A 27104-nucleotide genomic window follows, 5' to 3' on the forward strand; every position below is an offset into this window, starting at 1 on the left:
TGTGACTTTGGGTTACACAAAGGTTTCTCGGACACAACACCAAAAGCATAAGCCACACACAAAAAAGAAATTGACAAAACTGGACTTAACCAAAATTAACAACTTCTACTCTTTGAAAGACACTGTTAAGAGAATGAAAAGACACGTCATAGACAGGAAGAAAATATTTGTAAGTCACATATCTGATAAAGGACTTACATTCAGAATACATAAACTCTCAAAACTCAACAGTAAGAAAATAAAACAAAAAACAAGAAAAAATGGACAAAAGTTTTGGACACTTCACCAAAGAAGATATATGGATGGCAAACAAGTGTATGAAAAAAATTTCAACATCATTAGTCATTAGCGGAATGGAAATTAAAACTACAATGGGGGAATAATCCAAATGTCTATGAACAGATTATGGGAAAACACATTGGTATGAACAATGGGATACTACTCATCAGCAAAAAAGACTAAACTATCAATATATGTGACATGGATTAATCTCAATTATGCTCAGTAAAAGAATACCTAGGAATAAATTTAACCAAGGAAGTGAAAAATCTGTACAACAAAACAAGTCTTTGTTGAAAGAAATTGAAGACAGCACAAATGGAAAGACATTCCATTTTCATGGATCAGAAGAATTATATTGCTAAAAAGTGTATACTATTCAAAGCTATCTATAGATTCAACACAAACCCTGTAAAAATTCTTATCAAAATTCCAAAGGCATTCTTCACAAAAATAGAAAAAAATACTAAAATTTGTGTGGAACCACAAAAGACTCCAAACAGCCAAAGCAATCCTGAGAAAGAATAACAAAGTCTGTGGTATCACACTTCCTGACTTCAACTATACTACAAAGCTAAAGTAATTAAAAGAGTATGGGACTTTGGGACAAGATGGCAGAGTAGAAGGGTCTGAGCTCACCTCCTCTCACGAAAACACCAAAATCACAACTAACCGCTGAACAACCATCAACAGAAAAGTACTGGAACCTACCAAAAAGATATTCTACTTCCAAAGACAAAGAGGAAGCCACGATGAGATGGTAGGAGGGGTGCATCTGTGATACAATCAAATCCCATACCCACTGGATGGGTGACCCACAAACTGGAAAACAATTATATTGCAGAAGTTCTCCCACAGGAGTGAGAGTTCTGAGCCCCACATCAGGCTCCACAGTCTGAGGGTCTGGCATCAGAGGAGGAGCCTCCAGATCATTTGCAGGCTTGATCACAGGAACTCCACAGGACTGGGAGAAACAAACGCCACTCCTGGTGGGTGCACACAAGGTCTCATGTGTACCAGGACCTAATGAAAAAGCAGTGACTTCATAGGAGCCTGGGCCAGACCTACCTGCTGGTCTTTGAGGGTCTCCTGGGGAGGCAGAGGGCAGCTGTGGCTCACTGTGGGGACAAGGACACTGGTGGCAGAGGTACTGGCTACGCACTGGCGGGAGCTGTCCTGGAGGCCACCATTTTGATGCCAAGACCTCACCCCACCCAACAGCCTGAAAGCTACAGTGCAGGCATGCCTCAGGCCAAACAACCAACAGGGCAGGAACGCAGCCCCACCCATCAGCAGACAGGCTGCCGTAAAGTCTTCCTGAGTCCACAGCCACCTCTAAACCCACCCCTTGATCCAACCCTGCCCACCAGAGGGACAAGACCCAGCTCCACCCACCAGTGGACAGGCACAAGTCCCTTGCACCAGGAAGCCTACACAAGCCTCTTAGACCAGCCTCATCCACCAGGGGGCAGGCACCAGAAGCAAGAGGAACTATAATCCTGCAGCCTGTGGGGCTGCAAACACAGAAAGTTAGATATAATGAGGCAGCAGAGGAATATGTTCCAGATGAAGGAACAAGATAAAACCCCAGAAGAACAACTATGTGAAGTGGAGATAGGCAATTTACCTGAAAAAGAATTAGGAGTAACGATAGTAAAGATGATCCACGATCTTGGACAAAGAAGGGAGGCACAGACTGAGAAGATACAAGAAATGTTTAACAAAGGGCTAGAAAATTTAAAGAACAGACAAACAAAGATGAACAATAACTGAAATGAAAAATACACTAGAAGGAGTCAATAGCAGAATAAATAAGGCAGAAGAACGGATAAGTGAGCTGGAAGACAAAATGGTGGAAATCACTGCCACGGAACTGAATTAAAAAAAAAGAATGAAAACAAATGAGGATAGTTTAAGAGACCTCTGGGACATTAAATGCACCATCATTTGCATTATAGGGGTCCCAGAAGAAGAGAGAGAGTAGGGCCTCAGAAACTATTTGAAGAGATAATAGCTGAAAACTTCCTGAACATGGGAAAGGAAACAGTAACCCAAGTCCAGGAAGCGCAGAGAGTCCCTTACAGCATAAACCCAAGGAGGAACATACCAAGACACATATTAATAAAAATGACAAAAATTAAAGACAGAAAATATTAAAATCAACAAGGGAAAAGCAACAAATAACATACAAGGGAATCCCCATAAGGTTACAGCTTATTTTTCAGCAGAAATTCTGCAGGCCAGAAGAGAGTGGTATGATATATTTAAAGTGATGAAAGGGAAAAACCTACAACCAAGATTACTCTACCCAGCAAGGCTCTTGTTCAGATTCAACAGAGAAATAAAAAGCTTTACAGACAAGCAAAAGCTAAGAGAATTTTGCACCACCAACCAACTTTACAACAAATGCTAGATGAACTTCTCTAGGTGGAAAAGAAAAGCGCACAACTGGGAACAAGAAAATTACAAATGGTAAAGCTCACCAGTAAAGGCAAACATACAGTAAAGGTAGAAATCATCCATACACAAATATGATATCAAAACCAGCAATCGCAGGGCTTCCCTGGTGGCGCGGTGGGTAAGAATCCGCCTGCCAATGCAGGGGACATGGGTTGGAGCCCTGGCCCGGGAAGCTCCCACGTGCCATGGAGCAACTAAGCCCGTGCACCACAACTACTGAGCCTGCGTTCTAGAGCCCGCGAGCCACAACTACTGAGCCTGTGTGCCACAACTACTGAAGCCCGCATGCCCAGAGCCTGTGCTCCGCAACAAGAGAAGCCACCACAATGAGAAGCCCACGCACGACAACAAAGAGTAGCCCCCACTCACCACAACTAGAGAAAGCCCATGCACAGCAATGAAGACCCAATGCAGCCCAAATAAATAAATTTATTTAAAAAAACACCAGCAATCGTGAGAAGAGCGGAGTACAAATGCAGGATACTGGAAATGCATTTGAAATTAAGAGACCAGCAACTTAAAACAATCTTGGATATATAATAGACTGCTATATCAAACCTCATGGTAACTGCAAACCAAAAATCTACAATAGATATACACATAAAAAGGAAAAAGGAATGCAAACACAACACTAAAGATAGTCATCAAATCACAAGAGAAGGGAACAAAAGAAGAAGGGAAGAAGAAAGACCTTCAAAAACAATCCCCAGGGCTTCCCTGGTGGTGCAGTGGTTGAGAGTCCACCTGCCGATGCAGGGGACACAGGTTTGTGCCCCGGTCCGGGAAGATCCCACATGCCGCGGAGCGGCTGGGCCCGTGAGCTATGGCCGCTGAGCCTGCGCGTCCGGAGCCTGTGCTCCACAACGGGAGAGGCTACAACAGTGAGAGGCCCGCGTATCACCAAAAAAAAAAAAAAAAATCCCCAAACAATTAACAAAATGGCAATAAGGACATACAAATCAATAACTACCTTAAATGTAAATGGATTAAATGCTCCAACCAAAAGACACAGACTTGCTGAATGGATACAAAAACAAGACCCATATACATGCTGTCTACAAGAGACCCACTTCAGATCTAGGGATACATAGCCTGAAAGTGAGGTGATGGAAAAAGATATTCCATGCAAATGAAAATCAAAAGAAAGCTGGAGTAGCAATACTCATATCAGACAAAATAGACTTTAAAATAAAGACTGTTATAAAGAGACAAAGAAGGACACTACATAATGATCAAGGTATCAATCCAAGAAGAAGATATAACAATTATAAATATATATGCACCCAACATAGGAGCACCTCAATATATAAGGCAAATGCTAACAGTCATAAAAGGAGAAATCAATAGTAACACAATAATAGTGGGGGACTTAACACCCCACTTACATCAATGGGCAGATCATCCAGACAGACAATTAATAAGGAAACAGAAGCTTTAAATGACACATTAGACCAGATGGATTTAATTGATATTTATAGAGCATTCAATCTGAAAGCAGCAGAATACACATTCTTCTCAAGTGCACACAGAACATTCTCCAGGATAGATCACATGCTAAGCCACAAAGCAACCCTTGATAAATTTAAGAAAATTGAAATCATATCAAGCATCTTTTCCGACCACAACACTATGAGATCAGCAATCAACTACAAGAAAAAAACAAAAACACAAACATGTGGAGGCTAAACAATATACTTTTTTTTTTTTTTTTTTTTTGCCGTACGCGGGCCTCTCACTGTTGTGGCCTCTCCCGCTGTGGAGCACAGGCTCCGGATGCACAGGCTCAGCGGCCACGGCTCACGGGCCCAGCCGCTCCGCGGCATGTGGGATCTTCCCGGACCGGGGCCCAAACCCGTGTCCCCTGCATCGGCAGGCGGACTCTCAACCACTGCGCCACCAGGGAAGCCCTAAACAATATACTATTAAACAACCAATGGATCACTGAAGAAACCAAAGAGGAAATTGAAAAATTCCTAGAGACAAATGAAAATGAAAACATGATGATTCAAAATCTAAGGGACACTGCAAAAGCAGTTCTAAGAGGGAAGTTTACAGCAATATGGTCTTACCTGAGGAAACAAGAAAAATCTCAAACAACTAGAGAAAGAAGAACAAACAAAACACAAAGTTAGCAGAAAAAATCATAAAGATCAGAGAAGAAATAATTGAAACAGAGACGAAGAAAACATTGCAACTAAAAGCTGGTTCTTTGAAAAGATAAACAAAATTGATAAACCTTTAGCCAGATTCATCAAGAAAAAAAGGGAGGGACTTCCCTAGCAGTCCAATGATTAACACTTCACCTCCCAATGCAAGGTGTGCGGGCTTAATCACTGGTTGGGGAGCTCGTGGTGAGAAAACCAAAACATAAAACAGAAGCAATATTGTAACAAATTCAATAAAGACTTTAAAAATGGTCCACATCAAAAAAAAATCTTTAAACAAAAAAAAAGGGAGAGGGCTAAAATCAATAAAATTAGAAATGAAAAAGGAGAAGTTACAACAGACATCACAGAAATACAAAGGATCATAAGAGACTACAGCAAGCAACGATATGCCAATAAAATGGACAACCTAGAAGAAATGGAATAAATTCTTAGAAAGGTACAAGCTTCCAAGACTGAACCAGGAAATAGAAAATATGAACAGACCAATCACAAGTACTGAAATTGAAACAATGATTTTAAAACTTCCAACAAACAGAAGTCCAGGACCAGATGGCTTCACAGGCAAATTCTGTCAAACATTTAGAGAAGAGCTAACACCTATCCTTCTCAAACTAATTCAAAAACTTGCAGAGGAACACTCCCAAGCTCATTCTACGAGGCCACCATCACCCTGATACCAAAAGAGACAAAGATACCAAAACCAAAGATACCACAAAAAAAGAAAGTTACAGGCCAATATCACTGATGAACATAGATGCAAAAATCCTCAACAAAATACTAGCAAACCGGGACTTCCCTGGTGGCGCAGTGGTTAAGAATCCACCTGCCAATGGGGACACAGGTTCGAGCCCTGGTCCAGGAAGATCCCACATGCCATGGAGCAACTAAGCCCATGTGCCACAACTACTGAGCTTGCGCTCTACAGCCCGTGAGCCAAAACTACTGAGTCCACGTGTCACAACTACTGAAGCCTGCGTGCCTAGAGCCCGTGCTCCACGAGAAGCCACCACAATGAGAAGCCTGCACACCGCAATGAAGAGTAGCCCCCACTCAGTGCAAGTAGAAAAAGCCCGTGCACAGCAACAAAGACCCAACGCAGCCAAAAAAAAAAAAAAAAAAAAAAAATACTAGCAAACCAAACCCAACAATACATTAAAAGGATCAGACACCATGATCAAGTGGGATTTATCCCAGGGATGCAAGGATTTTTTCAATATCTGCAAATCGATCAGTGTGATAAACCACATTAACAAATTGAAGAATAAAAACCATATGATCATGTCAGCAGAAGCAGAAAAAGTTTTTGACAAAATCCAACACCCATTTATGATAAAAACTCTCTAGAAAGTGGGCACAGAGGGAACCTACCTCAACATAGTAAAGGCCATATATGACAAACCTACAGCTAACATACTCAACAGTGAAAAGCTGAAAGCATGTCTTCTAAGAACAGGAACAAGACAAGGATGTCTACTCTCGCCACTTTTACTCAACATAGTTTTAGAAGTCCTAGGCACGGCAATCAGAGAAGAAAAAGAAATAAAAGGAATCCAAACTGGAAAAGAAGAAGTAAAACTGTCACTGTTTGCAGATGACATGATACTATACATAGAAAATCCTAAAGATACCACCAGAAAACTACTAGAGCTCATCAATGAATGGAGACACAAAAAGACCCCAATAGCCAAAGTAATCCTGAGAAAGAAAAATGGAGCTGGAGGAATCAGGCTCCCCTACTTCAGACTATACTATAAAGCTACATTAATTAAAACAGTATGGTACTGGCACAAAGCAGACTTATAGATCAATGGAACAGGATAGAAAGCCCAGAGATAAATCCACGCACCTATGGTCAACTAATCTACGACAAAGGAGGCAAGAATATACAATGGAGAAAAGACAGTGTCTTCAGTAAGTGGTGCTGGGAAAACTGGACAGCTACATGTAAAAGAATGAAGTTAGGGCTTCCATGGTGGCACAGTGGTTAAGTATCCTCCTGTCAATGCAGGGAACACAGGTTTGAGCCCTGGTCCAGGAATATCCCACATGCTGCGGAGCAATTAAGCCCACAAGCCACAACCACTGAGCCCACGTGCCACAACTACTGAAGCCCGCATGCCTAGAGCCTGTGCTCCGCAACAAGAGAAGCCACCACAATGAGAAGCCTGCACACCGCAACAAAGAGTAGCCCCCACTCACCACAACTAGAGAAAGCTTGCGCGCAGCAACAAAGACCCAATCCAGCCAGAAAAAAAAAAAAAAGAATGAAATTAGAACATTCTCTAACACCATACACAAAAATAAACTCAAAATGCATTAAAGACCTAAATGTAAGACCAGATACTATAAAACTCTTAGAGGAAAACATAGGCAGAACACTCTTTGACATAAATCACAGCAATATCTTTTTGGACATCCCCTTCTAGAGTAATTAAAAAAAAAAGGTAGCTAATGAAACTTAAAAGCTTTTGCACAGCAAAGGAAACCATAAACAAAATGAAAAGACAACCCACAGAATAGGAGAAAATATTCGCAAATGAAGCTACCGACAAGGGATTAATTTCCAAAATATACAAGCAGCTCATGCAGCTCAATATCAGAAAAACAAACAACCCAATCAAAAAATGGGCAGAAGATTTAAATAGACATTTCTCCAACGAAGACATACAGATGGCCAAAAAGCACATGAAAAGATGCTCAACACTGCTAATTACTAGAGAAATACAAATCAAAACTACAGTGAGGTATCACCTCACACCAGTCAGAATGGCCATCATCAAAAAATCTACAAACAGGGGCTTCCCTGGTGGCGCAGTGGTTGGGAGTCCACCTGCCGATGCAGGGGTCATGGGTTCGTGCCCCGGTCTGGGAGGATCCCACATGCTGCGGAGCAGCTGGGCCCATGAGCCATGGCTGCTGGGCCTGCGTGTCCAGAGCCTGTGCTCCGCAACGGGAGAGGCCACAACAGTGAGATGCCCGCATACTGAGAAAAAAAAAAAAAAAATCTACAAACAATAAATGCTAGAGAGGATGTGGAGAAAAGGGAACCCTCCTACACTGTTGGTGGGAATGTAAATTGGTACAGCCACTATGGAGAACAGTATGGAGGTTCCTTAAAAAACTGAAAATAGAGCTTCCATATGATCCAGCAAGCCCACTCCTGGGCATACATACGAAGAAAGCCATACTTTGAAAAGATACATGCACCCCAATGTTCATAGCAACGTTATTTACAATAGCCAAGACGTGGAAGCAACATAAATGTCCATCTACAGATGAATGATGAAAGAAGATGTGGTCCATATATACAATGCAATATTACTCAGCCATAAAAAGAGAATGAAATAATGCCATTTGCAGCAACATGGATGGACCTAGAGATTATCATACTAAGTGAAGTAAGTCAGACAGAGAAAAGACAAATATCATATGATATCAATTATATGTGGCATCTAAAAAAAATGATACAGAAGAACTTACTTATAAAACAGAAATAGACTCACAGACTTAGAAAACAAACCTATGGTTACCGAAGGGGAAAGGTGGGGGGTAGGGATAAATTAGGAGGTTGAGATTAACATATACACAATACTATATATAAAATAGATAATCAACAAGGACCTACTGGATAGCACAGGGAACTTTACTCAGTACTCTGTAATAACCTACATGGGAGAAGAATCTGAAAAAGAACAGATGTATGTATAACTAAATCACTCTGCTGTATATCTGAAACTGACACAACACTGTAAATCAAATATACTCCAATATAAAAAAATAAAACAGTATGGAACTGGCAGGAAAAGACATAGAGCAATGGAACAGAAAACTTAGAATCAAAGCCCCGCTTATATAGTCAATTAATATCTGACAAGGGAGCCAAGAACACCCAAGGGCAAAGGATAGTCTCTTTTCAACAAATGGTGCTGGGAAAACTGGATAAGCACATACAGAAAAATGAAATTGGACCCCTGTGTCACACCATGCACAAAAATTAACTTGAAATAGATCAAAGACGTAAACATAAGACCTGATAGCAGAAGAACTCCTAGAGGAAAATGTAAGGAAGAAGTTCTTCAACATTGGTCTTGGCGGGACTTCCCTGGTGGTCCAGTGGTTAAGACTCCACACTCCCAATGCAGGGGGCCCAGGTTCAATCCCTGGTCGGGGAACTAGATCTGGCATGCTCCAACTAAGAGCCCGCATGCTGCAACTAAAAAAAGATCCTGCATGCTGCAACTAAGACCTGGTGCAGCCAAATAAATAAATAAATATTAAAAAATAGAAAACAGTGGTCTTGGCAATGATTTTTTTTGGATGTGACACCAAAAACACAAACAACAAAAGAAAAAGAAAGCACAAAGTGGGACTATATCAAACTTAAAAGCTTCTGCACAGCAAAAGAAACAATCAACAAAATGAAAAGGCAACCTACAGAATGGGAGAAAATATATGCAAATCGTATATTTGATAAGGGGTTAAAATCCAAAACACAGAAAGAACTCATTCAACTCAATAACAACAACCAAAACCCCCAAACAATCCTGTTGAAAAATGGGCAGAGGTACTAAATAGGCTTTTTTCCAAAGAAGACATCCAAATGGCCAACAGGAACATGAAAAGATGCTCAACATCACCAACTATCAGGGAAATGCAAATCAAAACCACAATGAGATATCACCTCACACATGTTACAGTGGCTGTCTTTTTTTTTTTTTTTTTTTAATTTTTTGGCCACGGTGCACGGCATGTGGGATCTTAGTTCTCTGACCAGGAATTGAACCCGTGCCCCCTGCAGTGGAAGCATGGTGTCTTAACCACTGGACCACCAGGGAAGTCCCAAATAAATTTAGATGAAATGGGTAAGTTCCTTGAAAAGTAGAAAATACCAAAAGTGCTACAAGAAGAAATAAATGTCTTAAATAGATTAATAGGTTTTAAATATATTGAATCAGTGAAGATTTCCTCTCCTAAAAAAACCTAACTTACATAATTTTTCAGGTTAGTTCAATCAAACTTTCAGTAAAAATTCTTGTCTTACATTAACTGTTCTAAAAAACAGGAAAACAGTGATAGACACCAAGCTCATTTTATAAGGCTTATATATAATCTTTATTCCACAACCACATGAGAACAATACAGGAAGAGAAAAGTATAGTCTATTTCACTAGTAAATGTAGATACAAAAATTCCAAACACGTTTTGGCTAACTAAATCCAACACTACATTAAAAAATAAAACATCACGCTCAAGTATGGTTTATCTCAGGAAGATTCAACATCTGAAAATCTAAACAGGAATTTACCTTATGAATAGACTGAAGGAGAAAAAGAACTCAGAGCAAAAAACTGCACCTTAGGGCTTCCCTGGTGGTGCAGTGGTTGAGAGTCCGCCTGCCAATGCAGGGGACGCAGGTTCATGCCCCGGTCCGGGAAGATCCCACATGCCATGGAACAGCTAGGCCCATGACCCACGGCTGCTGAGCCTGCGCGTCTGGAGCCTGTGCTCCGCAATGAGAGAGGCCACAACAGTGAGAGGCCTGCGTACCGCAAAAAAAACAAAACAAAAAAACTGCACCTTAACTGATATAGAATAAGCAGTGATAAAATTCAACATCTATTTATTATAAAAACTCACAGCAAACTAGGAAGAGAAGGTAATTTTTTTAAACTTGATAAACTCATGTGCCAAAGCCTACAGCAAACACTAAAGTAACACAGAAACTTTAGATGCATTATCTTTAAGAGCCAACAAATCAAGGATGCCCATATCACCTCTATTGTTTAACATAGCTTATATCAACTATCAACCCAGCTGTTGAATGCCGTACTAGAGATCCTAGTTAAGGCTGTAAGAAAAAAAAGCAAAAGTTGAAAAATTGGAAGGAAAATTGTAAAACTTTCAATAATTGCAAATGATATGATCATTAGTGAGGAAAATCAATAGAATTAACAGACAAACCATTAAAACTAAAAAAGAAAAAGACTTCAATAAGTTGCCAGGTATAAGATTAACCTACAAAAATTAATACCACAATTTTTCTATATAAGTAGTAACCAACTAGAGATAAAATTAACAAAAAAAACCTATTACGTATCTAGCAATTAATTTTTTAAATATTTTTGTTGAAGTACTAAAATACATACAGAAAAGTGCACCAACTGTAAGCTTACAGCTTGAAGAATTCTCACAAAATGAACACACCTGTATAACCAGCATCCTGAAAGGCCCACCCATGTCCTTTCCACCTACCAAAGGCAAATGCTATCCTGACATCTAACACCAGATTAGCGCTGCTTGTTTTTAAACCTTATATAAAGATTCATATGGTATGTATACCTTTTTAAAAAATGAAAAAGGAGAGAAGGAGATCCAAAAGGGGGTGAGTATGATATGTATTTGCAAGACACTGTTCCCTTTTCCTCTCTGGTACACTCTCTTTTTATTACTTTAAGCTGTTATTATTGTTACAATTATAGCTGTCAAAGTATTAGCTTCCAAGAGTCTGAGCTTCAATTCTTTGTCTATCATTTTTACAAACTGGAAATATAATTTTGAGCAACATATGCGTTTCAAAATTTCCCAAGGAAACAATTTTGAAATTCTATGTTATTCATTTAATAAAATTTTACTTTCCTCCATTAACTATATTTCCTAAAGAGTTACAACAAAAATGATAACAGAAGAGAAATCAAGTCAGTAAGATGAAAGGGAGTGAAGGCACCAGTCCCCTAGACAACAGCTGCCTTGGCTATAGATGGAGAGGCAGTGTCTTGAAAGTCTGAATGGACAGAAATATGTATTCTGGGTAGTTTAGATATTTACTTTCCCATAAGGAATCAAATTAAGTGATACTTCAAGGTCACCTCAAGATCTAATATTCTATGTCTACATTACAGCTCTGTCTCCAGTGCCTTGGAATTTTTGAGATAGTGACCAGAAAAGGAAATCATATTCATGGTAGATTACTGTGCTTCCAACATGAGTATATCTGACACTAATCTTAGCAATTTTAGACACTGACCCTAGTGCCCCTGTGCTTCAAAATCACCTGCAGAGGTTTGTTGATTGGCTGGTGTAAGTACAAGTACCTACCAGTACTGACTCCCTCCTGACCTATGAGTCAGAAACTCTGGAGGTAAGGATTTGGTGCAAGTGCATGTTTTCAGATTTCCCCACGCCGTTCTATGCATAGCCAGAGTTGAAAACCACTAATAAGTTAACACAACTAACAAAAGATCTCATTTCACATTATCACACACCTGTGCATCAAATCTTATTATACGCCACAGAACATATGCCCATTTGAAAAATTACTGGTCACAATTTAAGTTGGTGGATGAAGCACAATTCACTTAAAAACACTGAACTAGGAGTCAAAGACTTGTTTCTGAGCCCACCTTTGTTACTCACCATGTGACACCAGAGAAGTTAGCTTTCTGAGAATTATTTTCATTTATAAGAATGGAAAAATATTACTTGTTCTGCCTTCCTAAAATTATCATATCCATAAATTAAGGGATATATAATAAAGCCATTCTAAAATATAAGTAAGGCACTAAATTTAGTCAGAATCAGTTGATTTCCTGAAGTCATTGCCAACTATACAGACAGACTCAAAATGCTGACAGTCTGAAATGAAACCAAGACCTCCCTTTATTCAACTAATTAACTAACTAGCTAACAATCAAACTCCTGTCAGGTGGGAAAAGGCTAAGGCAGTTCTATTATTAAAAACAGAGAGAATGCTTTTATTTTCTACTTCCTGCCCTTCAACTCTCTCAATTCCCTCCAAGCTAAGTTCTAATCACATTAAGAAGAAACAAAAGTCAAGTACTCAATTTTGGGGGAACTAACCTATTTTCTTCCGAAGAAAATATACTAAGAAAGACAAACCTCAGCCACAGTACTACGTATACGATCCACCACCTGCTCAAAGTCCACCAGGCTGAAGAGGGGTTGCTGCTTGAGACGATGCAGCTCTGCAGCAAAAGTGTCCTCCTGGTTTTTCAAAATGGATCCTGCAAAACGGGAAGGCACTGTCAAAGGAAGACAGGGAACCTGCACAGGCAAGGGTTTCTCATCCCAGTGCCACAGCTATTTCACCTGCTTCTCAGGTAAGCATATCACTCACAGCTGTGCTGAAATCTCAGAACATAAAGGTCAGTAACCACCCACCCTGCCCAGGCAGACTTTGGGGCCACACAGCATCAAATAAGCCTTTGAGGATGGGGTACAGTTGGGCAAGGAGATTCCTACCTTTCCTAGTCAGGTTTACATTTTGATTCTCGAACATCTGGACAGATTCTCCAACAAACAGGATTTTTTCAGCAACCCTCACTGGAATGTAGGACGGCAGAATCTCCACTCGCAGAGAAAACTGCTTTAGAGATGGTGCCAGCATGTTCTCTTCTTCTATCAGGCGCTGGTCAAAGAAATAATCCGTATCAGAGATGACGTAGGAAGTGACAAAGGGAAAGCAAGGAAACATCCAGCAGGTCTCCCAACCCGTGATTTACATTTTCTAGAAGCAGGGACTTTAAATATGAAGTTGCATAATTGTTACACTACTGGTGCTAGAGAAATGTATTCCATTTTTAGGCAGCAAGATAGCATGGTGGAAATAGCAGTGGTTTTATTAACATTAGGATTTTAGCCCTCTGCCTTGGCTACTGTGTAAAAACTTGTGCAGGGGCTTCCCTGGTGGCGCAGTGGTTGAGAGTCCGCCTGCCGATGCAGGGGACACGGGTTCATGCCCCGGTCCGGGAAGATCCCACATGCCGCGGAGCGCCTGGGCCCGTGAGCCATGGCCGCTGAGCCTGCGCGTCTGGAGCCTGTGCTCCGCAACAGAGAGGCCACAGCAGTGAGAGGCCCGCGTACCGCAAAAAACAAACAAACAAAGAAACAAACAAAAAAAACTTGTGCAGTAGGTCTGGAACCCAGTCTCCTTACTTGTACCATGGAATAATTGATCTTTGTTTTTTTCCAGATCTACATGTCTACGATTTATTATCTTGTGCATATGCCTGCTCTGCCCAGCTCTTTACACAAGCCTGACTCATTTAGCCAAGTGGTTCTCAAAGCCTGGCTCCTGGACCAGCACAATTGGCCTCACTTGGGAGCTTGTTAGAAATGCAAATTTTCAAGCCCCTCCCCAGATTTACAGAAAACCTGGGGGGTAGGCCCAGCAGTCCGTGTTTTAACTAGCTCTCCAGGTGATTCTGAGGCACTCTCCAGTTTGAGAACCACTGATCTAGCCCACTCACCACCCAATCACTCAGGCCCCTTCTGTTCCGTGACTTGCTTTTGAGTTGACCCTTATCCAGCTCCAACTGGAACTTTAGGCTCCATACTCCTGACTTTGATCTCTGCTATTCACCCTTTTAGTTTTGGGCTTGGGTGCTGGTGTGCCTCGGGGCACTATCCTAGACCCTCTTCTCCTCTGGCTCTCAACACTCTTCCTAGACAATCACATCTTCTTCTAAGGCTGAACTGATCATCATAAGAGATATTTTTAATCTTTCTGCATCACAGGACTCTGCAATTATAAAAGCTACGGACCTTCCAGAAAAATATATAACCGTACACTTCACAGACCCTCTGATGCCACTCGTGAACCCCAAATTAAAAACTTCTGTATGCCGATGACTCCTAAGACTTTAAACTAGATTATTCTCATGAGCTCTAGGCTCAGCCCACTGGTCATTTCCTACAAGTACCTCAAACTCAATGTGTCCAAAGTTAGACCCATCTTCTTTCCCCTGACACCAGCAATCCATGTTCCTTATCATCACCACTCGCCCACTACTAAAGGCAGAGACTTGGGTATCATCCTTGATTCTTCCCTCTGGACCCATAGCCAATCAATCACCACGACCTACCTGTTCCAGCTCCTTAATCTCTCTCAAGCCTCTATTCTTCACCATATTTACTGTTCCCACCCTTGGTGTAGGCCACCATTATTTTTCAGCTAATGTCCCCAACATTCTCCTAACTGAACTACTTGCTGCTAATCTTAATTTTTTAAAAAACGATTCCCCGCACAGTTTCTAGAATGATCTATCATAAAGTCTGATCTAACATACAGAGGTAGGTTAACCTCTTGCCTAAAATTCTTCACGGTTCCCAGCTCTCTTCAGGCTCAAGTCTAAATTCCTTCCCATTGTTTACAAGGGCTTTCATGATCTTACCTCTGCTCATCTCAAAAGCTTCATTGACTGCCACTTCCCACACCCGCCCCCCCACTGTCCCTTACACTCTACATCTCAGCCTTTATTTACTTGACTCTCTCAATTGAATCACTAACGGTTCCCCAAATGAGCCATGTCCTTCATGGCCTCTGTATACTTTACACAGTCCTTTCCTATGCTTGGAATTTTTTTTTTTCTTTTTGACCGTGCAGCATGTGGGATCTTAGTTCCCCGACCAGGGATCAAACCCGCACCCCATGCAGTGGAAGCTTGGAGTTTTAACCACTGAACCGTGAGGGAAGTCCTCCTCCCAAACTCTTTGCAATTTAGACATACATTCCACTGAAAAGCCTTCTCTAGTTACTCTAAGACCATGTTCCCAGGATACCCATACTTACTCTTTCCAGAGCACTTAGTACACTGTAATATATCTTCCACCAACCTATAAGCTCTTTAAGGACAGGGACTACTACATTTTATTTGTTTATGCAGTTGTGGCATGTGGAACAGTACCTGGCATGTAACAGGCATTCAATAAAATGTTGTAACAGGATAAATGAATGGATGAATGGATAAGAACAATACAGGACTTTGGGGAGTCTAATCAAAACTCTAAACTGCATGTAAAATCTCTGGGTACCTACAAGACTACCTGAAGAGACAAGACTTATTCTCTTAAACGCGTATACCAGGAAGAGGGGAAACAAAAGGAATCTCACGAATATATTTTCTATTTTATAGTCTCACATTGTTAGGCATTAAGTATTAAGCTAAGATAAAGCCAAGTGTTTACATCTAAAGAATTTATGGAAGGTACCCAGGCTATGATGAGCTGGGGGCTGGGGGCAGGGGCAAGTCACCAAAAGGTCATCTAGCTGTAGACTTTTCCGACTCCTGGCAGGAGCAGGCTAGACTTCTGGTTGGGCTCTCACCAAGTCCTGGAGTTCTCTCAGTTGTTTTCCTGTCAGTCCCCCAATGCCCAGATCCTCCTCATCCTCTTCTGGCTGGGCACTGACATTACCAGAAGATGGACCCTGTTTGATAAAGAACTCTTCGTGCTGGTCCAAGAGGAGTCCATGTAGCATCCAGGCTGAGAGCTGCTTATACATGACCCCGTGACACACGGCCAGGATTCTGAGTGGAGAGGAAAGCAAGAGCCTTAGAAGTCCACTAAGAGGACACTAAACCCATGCTTTAAACTGCTACAGGATAAACAGAGGCCTGAGGGTTTGGTCAGCAGAAGGGAAATGACCAATTAAGCTAAAAATAATTGTGCTATTTTAACTTAAATGTCTGTGGATGAACTAAGTGGTTAAATTTCCAAACTTGTAGCCAGTGTACTAAAGTCTGAAATGTTCAGTAAATGTTCTGATAGTCTTTTAGAAGAAGCACATTTTTTTTCCTCTTTTTGAGTAAAGCAAGTTTCAAAATGGATGATTCCTTTTAAAATTAAATGGACTTACAGGAGTCTCTTTTTGGCTAACACAGTATTAAATTAGTTTTTATTTTTGTTGGAATCACATAAGGAAAGTAGATTCAGTATGTGAGAAGCTGATATACCTGGAAAAGTATTATCTAACAAAATCCAGAGACTGAAACAAAATGCAGAAAGGTTGCTGGAGAATGGGATATATTCACATGGTCTCAAGGGATCACATCTCAGGTAACATATTAATGACAAAGGGGAAAACGTCCCTCTAAAACAGAGAGATCTGGTGGAAAACACCTAAACCAAGTGATGAAACTTAACACCAGTAATGGGACAAACTTACTTTTTGTGCTTTCTGATATGCTGTAACAGGAAATAATATGACCTATGTAGTATTCTTGCCAAAAATGTTCAACCTGAATCTAATCATGAGGAAATAATCAGAAAAATCCAGATTGTGGAACATTCTACAGGCAGTCTTTGATCATACTCCACATTTAATACAGTTGTAATCATAAAATTTTGTATCCTTTTTTTCAGATAGTATTATAAAAATATTTTTACATGTTGTTATAGTATTTGTAATTTTAATTGCATTATAGTCTACCAAGTGAATATATCTTTAATCAGCTTTCTTCTGCTGCTGGTAATTTTCTAATTTTTTTTTTTAAATTTCTTAATATAGTAGACAACATTGCAGTGAATAATGATTGTGCATATGGTTATTTTCTTCTTTTGAATAATTTTGTTAGGATAAAATTTTTAAGAGTGGCATTATAAGATTATAAAGCTACTCAAAATACACGTTTAGACATAGCTAAGCATAATCCAGCACATGTAGTGGAAATTCTCCAAGGATAATGAGATCCAAAAATGAAAAAGGACTGCCTCAAGGTCATCTAGAGCCTTGCTTCGATACTCAACACTTTATTAAAACCCCCTTTTTGCAATTTCTGAGCCACCGTAAGGATTACATGGGCTCCTCTGCTCATGGGGCTTTTCCATCCTGGTCATAACTTTTCCCAGAAGGAAACCTGAGATGACCTGAAAATAAAACTTGTGCAAAATCAAGTCACCTGACCACCCACTCCGCCTCCCAACCCCAATGAAGCCGTGACTTACTTTTCTAGTGCACTGCGAACAGGAGGCAAACCTCCACAGCTGTGTTTGTACACTGTTTCCAGGATTTGACAACCATGAATCTGTGGAAAATACAGCCTTGTCAAGCTGAATTCCATTTTAATAGTTCATGTAGCACAATCTCATATTCTATATTCAATCCAGAGGGCACAATCTGCAGAGAATGGGGATAAACTTTCTCATAAGATTTTTGTATAGTTCTGATTCTGACTCCAATGCCAATGTGTGGGGGGTTTCCCCACACTACCAAGCAATCCTCTGACACCAGCTTGGGTGTCCTACAATCCAACTCAATTCTGATACTATCCACCCAGAGATAGCATCAGATTCCACAGGTTAAGGGCTCAGTCCCACAAGACTGCCCTCCATTTCCGACGCCAATCACAAGTTCAGGTTGTTCCCTGTGCTTCCAACTGGCTGATTAATAGATCAGAGGTTCCCCCTCCCTGGATTCCACTAATTTGCTAGAGCAGCTCACAGAACTCAGGAAACCCACTTATTCACTAGATTACCTATTTATTATGAAGGATACTAAAGGGTACGAGTCAACACCCAGATGAAAAGGATACACAGGGCGAGGTCCCGAACAAAGGAGCTTCTGCCCGGCATCGTGGCACATAGAGGCACTCTGGCTCACCAATCTGGAAGCTCTCCAAACCCCGTCCTTTTTGGTTTTTATGGAGCCTTCATTACACAGGCAGGATTAATTAAATCACTGGCCATTGGTGATTGAACTCAATTTCTAGCTCTCTGCCCTGCTCTCCGCCCTCCTCTCTCCCCAGAGGTCAGGTGGGAATGGTGGGACTGAAAGTTCCAACCCTCCGATCACGTGGGTGTTTCCCCTGGCAACCAGCCCCATATTAAGTGCTTTCCCCAAATCACCTCATTAACAAACTCAGGTGTGGTAGAAAGGGGTTTGTTATGAATATCAAGTCCCCTTTATTGCTCTTATTACTTAGGAAATTCTGAGTTTTAGAAGCTCTGTGCCAGAAACGGGACGAAGACCAAATCTATATTTCTTATTATAAATCACAACATCACAATAGTTGTTGTCGAAGTATGGACCCTCCACCTCCCTGCCCCTCCCCATCCCCCCCCATCCCCCAGCAGCAGCTGCATCACCTGGAAACTTGTAAGAAATGCAAATTCTTGGGCCTCACTCCAGACCTACTGAATCAGAATCTCTGGGGTAGGGCCCAGCGATCTGGTTTTAACAATCTGCTCCAGGTGATTCTAAGGCACAATGAAGTTTGAGAACTACTGCACTAAGGAAAAACCAGAATCATTTAGAGTTGAAATTCCAAGAAAAGAGGTAAAGAAAGCTCTTACTTCAGATTAAGGCCTAATCCAGACTACTTACAAGGTATACACTTTTCTAAAAATCTGCTTCCTCTTTCAATGTCCTTTTGCCTCTGCTTTTTTTTTTTTAACTGCTTTATTGAGGTATAAGTTATATACAATAAATTCACCTATTTTAAGGGTACTTTCAACAACTTTTAGTAAATTTACAGCATTGTGCAACCATCACCGTAATCCAGTTTTATAACATTTCCATCACTCTAAAAGGATCCCCTGTGCCTGTTCGCACTCCCCCATTCTCACCCACAACCTCATTTTTTAGAGCCTTAGCACTCAGCTTCCTACAACCTCCTCGGCAGGAAGGAAGGTTCACCCATCTGCAATCCCTCTACTCATTTTCCACTCTCCTTCCTTTGGCCAACGGAAGCTCAAAGTCAACTGAGACGTGCCGGCACGTATGGACCCTTACACTAACCCCACTTACCTAGAAGTTCCCCTCCAATTTTGGGAGATGGTTTAGTAGAGTGGTTAAGAGCATAGTCTTTGGAGTCAGACAGCCCTGGGTTTACATCCTAGTTGTACCATTTACTACCATCTGTGTGACCCTAAGCACATTTCTTAACCTATTTGATTTTTTAGAGGATTGACTGTGATAATGTATGTAAAGCATTTAGCAGAGTGCCTGGTATGCAACAAGTGCAAATAAAAGCTCGATGTTATTTGATGAGGGCCATCAGCTTTGCAGGGTCAAACAGCACTTCCCCTGCTGGCTCTGCTAGCACAGAATGAATGCAGCAGAGGGTAAGTTTCTTATACAGCAAAAAAATGAAGTAGCAACCTGGCAAACTGACTAGTTAACTAGTTATATTCAAATGAACACTCTTAATAAGCTAAGGCACAAATATAACAGCTTAAGAACATGAATGAACTAAACATATTTAATCCATCTGTCCTTTTTGATCCAATTATGAACCAGCAGATACTTCTTCTAATGTAAAATCTCAAAGCATCTCAGAATTATTAATTCTACCCAGAAAAGACATTCTCTGGACACTGGAGACCCTAATTTTTCAATGCATATAATAAAAACTTGTGATAAGAATAGGCATATTTAACTAATAAAATAAACAGCTGGGTTTCACCCAATGATTTAAGAATTCTCAGAAAACTGCCAGTACCCTAACGATAAACCTACTACCTTCTTTCTTTCTAAGGATTAACTTTCTGCTTCTCTTCAAGATCCATATCCAACAGTTCTGAATCCTTAGTGTAAAATGCTCTCACCTCCAAGTATCTGTAGCATTGTTCTCTTACCCAGCAGCATTCTTGGGTATATGTATTATCATTTCCCCCACCTTCTGGACCAGGAGGTGCTTAAGGGCAGGGTCCTAACTTATTTTTGCATTCCTGATACTTAGCATGATACTCAAGCAGATATCACTGAATGAATAAGTAATAAAAACTTCTGAAAACTAGGCTCTTCAAAAAAGAATGTAAAGGAAAATTAATTACGAGTATTTCCTTGGTGCTTACCAGAGCAAAAGGAAAAAGGAAAATTCTCACCTTTTGACTTTTAATTTGTTCTACTACAACCATCACAGAGGGGAAAAGGAGCTGGAACTGCAAAGGACAGAATAATTAGAATGGTATATAATCAAATACAAGGAAAAAAAATTAAATCAGGAAATGCCTTTGTTTTTAAATAGTCCCACTTAACATAAAGATGGCACTACCACAGAACAGCCAAGATCCAGTATCCTAAGGCAATTTGCTACAGGGGTTGGCTGCAGATAGAAAGAGAATGGCAGACAGAAGCAGTTTCTATGTTTGAGGCTAGCATAATTGCTAATACTGAGGCCAATCTAGAGCATTAACATCACACAGTAAGTTTTCACTAAATTTGGAACTTTTCAAACAGTTCTGATCTAGGAAAGCATACAAAATATCAAATGCTGGGCTCTGAATCCAGAAGGAAAAAAGTTCTCAAAAATAATATTTTAAGTTAGATTATTCTAATGATATCAACAGATTCCAAAGCATTTTGTTATCTGGGCATCATACCTGATCTAAGGAGTAATTGACATGTGATATGGAGAGATGGGGGTCAGCCAGGAACTGCAACAAAAAAACACTCTGATTATGGCTCCATATAAAATATCTTGAATCTATTTCTTCTATGAAAACCGGAAGTGAATGTGAGAGTATGCTTAGGGTTCATTTTAGGGTATTGAGAATTGATCATTTATAGAAGATTATTAATGTTGATTTTCAGGTGATAACAAAACCAAAGCTAGGGCTCTTCTAAACTCACTCAGGAACCTTTGCCGTGATCCACTTGCCACTTTGATCATGGCTTGGGCAATCACAGAGAGCACACTTACCCTCCAGCCACGCAGAAAATAGCTCATTCTTAACCACCTGACCGTATCAAAGGGCATTACAAATCAGGAACATGTCCTCATCTGCTGTCCCAGAGGTGTTCCTTCCCGTATTTCTTCTCACCTCTTGTTCCAAATCAAGCAGTGCTTGGCGATAAGGCTGCAAAACTGAATCCAGCCCCGTGCAGAAGGCCCTTAGGTAGATTCCATGTGACCCACCTTGGCCCTGCTGAGATGGATGGTGATCCTGAAATCAAACAAAGAGAAGTCAACTTTTCAGCTCAGACCCTGAAACCCAAGGAAGACATTATCCTTTATTAATGGCATTTTTTTGTTTAAATAATTCCCTATCAAAGCAGTGCTTCAATGAGAGGAAAACCTGACTGAAGAGACCTTTTAAAATGTGATAATGTTTTCATTTTCCAAGTGGCTCAGATGTTACAACCAACCAGGTATTACTCCATACTGTCACTAGAGGTTTTCCAACAACTCAATTCTAACCTTGTAACTTCTAGCTTAAATCCCTTTGGTGGTTTCCCCTTGCCCCAGAATAAAATCTAAACTCCTCTACATGGTACACAACTTCTGGCCCTTACTCTCTCTCTAAAATTATCTTTAACTGCTTCCAACTTCACATCTTCATTTACAAATTACTCAGCAGTTCCCTGAATGTGCCTTGTTTCTATCTCTCACCCCTGTGAATGAGTGTAGTCTGCTTGTAACTCATGTTTGTGACAAATACCTACTCTTCCTGCAGGACCCAACTCCAGCATCTCTTCCCTGAAAAGCCCTTTCTAACTCTCCCTAGGGAATAAATAGCTCCCCTTTGTTGCTTTCATAGCATCCCTGTTTAGTGCTGGAACTGAACTTTTGTTTATCTGTCCCCTCACTAGACCAAGAACTTCATGAAGCGAGGGCCCATACTTTGTTCATCTTTGCATTTCATTTCCTAGCACAGTTCTTTGAACAGATGGTAACTATTTACTGAATAAATAAAATGATCTCAGTCCTCCTTCTAACAACCCTTCTCCTGCCTAGATGGCAATTCATCAAAAACCCGAACCTGATAGCCAACGTGGGGAGTTAGAAGACACTCACCAAGAGGCTATTAACAAATATGGTTTGTCTTTCCAGAAAGCTGCAGTTTCTTTGTAAAAGCATTCTTTTTCTACACGGGGGAATTGCAGTTAACAGTTGACTAGAGGCCATGACGACTAGCCTTTCTGGCTATGTACTGATTTGCATGGTCAGGCTCTGGTGGTGGTAGATACCATAGCAGAATTCAGCAACAAATGTGGTAGGAAGCTTGGGCTCAGAGGTTATAAGGCACACTGTAGCCAGAGGATGCTGCAGAGGATACTAGTAGTTCCTGGAGATAAATGTTCCCAGCTATAATAAGAATAGCACAGGCATAGGGTGAAATAGACCAGATTGGCTTACAACCAGGTGATTTTGTTTTGGTTGTGTCATTCCAGAGAACTGAATGTCTTCATTTATCACAAAATGAAAGAAAAAATGAGACTGCTTTTACTTTTCAAAAAAGAAAAAGGTACTACAAATATCTTTAGAATTTGGGAAAGTAGGAATTCACATATAAGATCCACATAGTCACACGAATATAGGACAGGTTTGGTTTTTTTTAAGTGTTATATACAAACACTTAAAGAGCCCTTTTCATCTATATTAATATGTATACAGGTTCCAACTTTGATCATTGTGTTCTCATTATTATGACTTCATAGCAAACTGGCACTGATTAGGTTTTTTTAAATATAAATTTATTTATTTATTTTTGGCTGCGTTGGGTCTTGCTGCATGCGGGCTTTCTCTAGTTGCGGCGAGCAGGGGCTACTCTTGGTTGTAGTGCATGGGCTTCTCATTGCGGTGGTTTCTCTTGCTGTGGAGCATGGGCTCTAGGCACGCAGGCTTCAGTAGTTCTGGCACATAGGCTCAGTGGTTGTGGCTCGCGGGCTCTAGAGCGCAGGTTTAGCAGTTGTGGCTCACAGGCTCTGTGGCATGTGGGATCTTCCTGGACCAGGGCTCGAACCCATGTCCCCTGCCTTGGCAGGCGGATTCTTAACCACTGCACCACCAGGGAAGTCCCTGGCATTGATTAGATTTTAAATTCTTTTCTCTGCAACAAAATCTGTTTGAATCAGGATCCCTGTCCCAGAGATGAAAATATAAGGCATTATTCTCTGACTCCTTTGTCCCATAGATTACCACCAAGGGCCTGACAACCAGTTTATATAACAGGGGCCAGGTGGTACTGACTGCATTGTTTCAGAAAACTATCCTTCCTTTTCCTTTCTAGAAGTCTCTGCCTTTCTCTTCAACCAGAATCATTCTTTCCACTGGGAAATAGTCATCATTGAATCAGAGTCACACAATGCAGCAATCTTCTTACTTACCACTGACAGAATTGCAGACTGTTAAAAGTAAAAAAGAACTTTAAAATTTCTCTTAAAAAAAAAATTTGAGTGTCTACTATATGCCAGGCACTTCGCATGAATTACCTTGTTTAATCCCCACAACCCTATTAGATAGGTACTATCTATCCCCATTTTATAGGTAAGGAAACTGAGCCTCAGGTTACTGCTGAGCAGTCTATGGCCAGTAAGTGATGGACAGGAAACAAATCTTTGGCCACTACACTATAAAGCACTGACTTCCAATTAATTTATATTAATCAATAATATTTATTAAGTCTTACCACATGCCAAAACCTTCTCCAGTTTAACTCTTATTTACAAATAAGAAAAAGGAAGCCTGAAGATTTTAGTTGCCTGCCTCAATGTAACTACGGTAGTTAGAAGCAAAGTGGCAAAGGAATTTTAAATAATGCTTTGTGTTTTCACCTCCGGGACTGGAACTCTGGTCCAGCTCAAACTGATTTAATTCAGGTCTCTTAAAACTTGGGCAAAGCATACTTTCTCTTACATCCATCTGCCTAAATTGGTCCCCATGTATATTTTCCCCTTGTTTGAGGTACAGTCACCTTGCCTTCACTTGAATAATTCCAGTGATGAGAAATTCATAACTTCTTGGCACTTACATCACATGAATTACCAATGGATTCACTGAAAGCTTAACATAGCTTCAGCCCTGGGGAGGTGTACGTTCCCTGAGAACAGGAACCTACCTGCTGCTGCACATGGCCCGTGTACTGTTCAATGAACTCGGTGAAACGAATGTAGTCTGTGCCCAGCCGGCAGAGTCGATTCAGGACACTGGTTTCACTGGGATGGAGAAATGGGAAGTCCTGTGACACCTGCAGGAGAGGAATAATGCTAAAAACGCTGATGCCTGCTACTCACTATACTCACTAGAACGATTGTCTCCCTTTGCAAGATGGCTATTTAAGACTGGTAAGTTCTAGATAACAAAAGTATTTCCAAATCACTACAAAGACGTTGTTCCCCAGTCCCAACTTAGTTATTTATTGAAATAGGCAGTAATGCATGGTAAAGAATTTAAACAGTACAAAATGGTATACATGAAAAATAAGTCAACCTCCACAGAGGCAGCCACTACTACCTGCTTTTTTTTTTAAATTTTAGTATAAATATTATATTGGTTTCAGGTGTACAACATAGTGATCCAGTATTTTTACAGATTACAAACCATACTAAATTATTATAAAAGACTGACTAGGGGCTTCCCTGGTGGCACAGTGGTTAAGAATCTGCCTGCTAATGCAGGGGACACAGGTTCTATCTCTGGTCTGGGAAGATCCCACATGCTGCGGAGCAACTAAGCCCGTGTGCCACAACTAGTGAGCCTGTGCCCTAGAGCCTGCGAGCCACAACTACTGAGCCCACACGCAGCAGCAATGACCCAATGCAGCCCAAAATAAATAAATAAATAAATTTATTTTAAAAAAAGACTGACTATATTCCTGTACTGTACATTACATGCCCGTGACTTGTTTATTTTGTAACTGGTAGTTTGTACCTCTTAATACCCTTCACCTATTTCATCCCTCCCCCTATCCCTCTCCCTTCTGGCGACCACCATTTGTTCTCTGTATCTATGCATCTGTTTCTGTCTATGCATATGTTTGTCTGTTTGTTTTGTTTTCTAAATTCCACATATAAGTGAAATCATAAAGTATTTGTCTTTCTCTGTCTGACTTATTTCACTAAGCTTAATATCCTCCAGGCCCATCCATGTTGTCACAAATGGCAAGATTTCATTCTTTTTCATGGCTAAGTATATTACCTATTCCTTATGGAATCTTCCTGGGATGGTCTATAAGGATATATGGGGTTTTTGATCTGGTTGCAACAAAGTCTCTTGAGCAATATTGCTCACTCTTGGTTCTGCAGATTCCAGAGGTCTCTCAGACATATTCTTAGGATTTACAAATTCTCTATGAAAATTTAAATTTTGTTTTCATTTTGATAAAAATGTAAAATTAACATAGCATATTATAATCTGTAAAAGCACCTTATAACTGGACATATAATTTAGTGTCCATATTTTCATTTGTATTTTTAATTTAAATCATGGCCAAATGATAGCCTAGTATGGTATGTAAAGATTTCACAGCAGTTCAAGCAGAAAAATAGTAGTGGGAGAATGTATTCATTCAATCAACTAAGAAAAAAGTCATAGCAAAATATACATAAAGTTACCATTTTAGCCATTCAAGTGTACAGTTTAGTGGCATTAAGTGCATTCACTTTGTTGTGCAACCATCACCACCATCCATCTCCAGAACTTTTTCATCTTCCCAAACTAAAACTCTGTACCTCTTGAATGATGACTCCCCATTGTTCCTTCCCCCACACACCCTGGTAAGTACCCTTCTAATTTCTGTCTCTATGAATTTGACTACTCTACAATATTTATCCGTTTGTGACTGGCTTATTTCACTTAGCATAGTGTCTTCAAGGTTCATCCATGTTGTAGCATGTGTTAGAATGTCTCTCCTTTCTAAGGCTGAATAATATTCCATTGTATGTACATGCTGCATTTTGTTTATTCACTTCATTTGTCTATGGACATCTGAGTTGCTTCTGCCTTTTGGCTATTGTGAATAATGCTGCTATGAACATGGGTTTACAAATATCTATTTGAGTCCCTGCTTTCACTTCTTTTGGGTATATACCCAGGAATAAAACTGCTGGATCATTTGGTAATTCTGTGTTTAATTTTTGGAGGAGTCACCATATTGTTTTCCACAGGGACTGTACCATTTTACATTTCCACCAGCAATGCACAAGGGTTCTAATTTCTCTACAACCTCACCAACACTTGTTATTTCCTGTTTTTTTGGTAATAACCATCCTAAAGGGTATAAAATGATATCTCATTGTGTTTTTTTTTTTTTTTTTTTTTGCGGTATGCTGGCCTCTCACTGTTGTGGCATTTCCCATTGCAGAGGACAGGCTCCGGACGCGCAGGCTCAGCGGCCATGGCTCACGGGCCCAGCCGCTCCGCAGCATGTGAGATCTTCCCGGACCGGGGCACGAACCCGTGTCCCCTGCATCGGCAGGCGGACTCTCAACCACTGCGCCACTAGGGAAACCCCTCTCATTGTGCTTTTGATTTGCATTTCCCTAATGATTAGTGATATTGATCATCTTTTCACTTGTTGCCCATTGTATATCTTCTTTGGAGAATCAACCAACTTTTAGTGACTACGTACTTATCCCAGGCACTGCGCTAACATTCCAAGATTAAATAGTGAACAAAATCAGACATATTTACTACTCCCAAGGAACTCAGAATATTTCACATTCATATTGTATTTTGT

General features: G+C 40.5%; 1 protein-coding gene across 3 annotated transcripts in view; it reads right to left on the reverse strand.

The window, feature by feature from the left end:
• The window catches only part of TUBGCP4 (tubulin gamma complex associated protein 4), a 47654-nt gene that overhangs the window by 13283 nt on the left and 7267 nt on the right, over positions 1-27104 (reverse strand). For 2 of the 3 annotated variants that reach the window (XM_012534557.3, XM_049705403.1), the window contains exons 2-9: positions 24486-24614; positions 21468-21590; positions 21027-21080; positions 20529-20585; positions 17649-17728; positions 16030-16231; positions 13167-13332; positions 12804-12928 (exon numbers count right to left, since the gene is read on the reverse strand). In XM_012534557.3, coding sequence (XP_012390011.1) covers positions 12804-12928; positions 13167-13332; positions 16030-16231; positions 17649-17728; positions 20529-20585; positions 21027-21080; positions 21468-21590; positions 24486-24614 — 936 coding nt within the window. Of the gene's footprint in view, positions 1-12803; positions 12929-13166; positions 13333-16029; positions 16232-17648; positions 17821-20528; positions 20586-21026; positions 21081-21467; positions 21591-24485; positions 24615-27104 lie in introns of those variants that run through there. The other variant, XM_049705404.1, reaches the window with a different exon arrangement.

This window comes from Orcinus orca, chromosome 2 (assembly GCF_937001465.1).
Source record: "Orcinus orca chromosome 2, mOrcOrc1.1, whole genome shotgun sequence".
NCBI lineage: Eukaryota > Metazoa > Chordata > Mammalia > Artiodactyla > Delphinidae > Orcinus > Orcinus orca.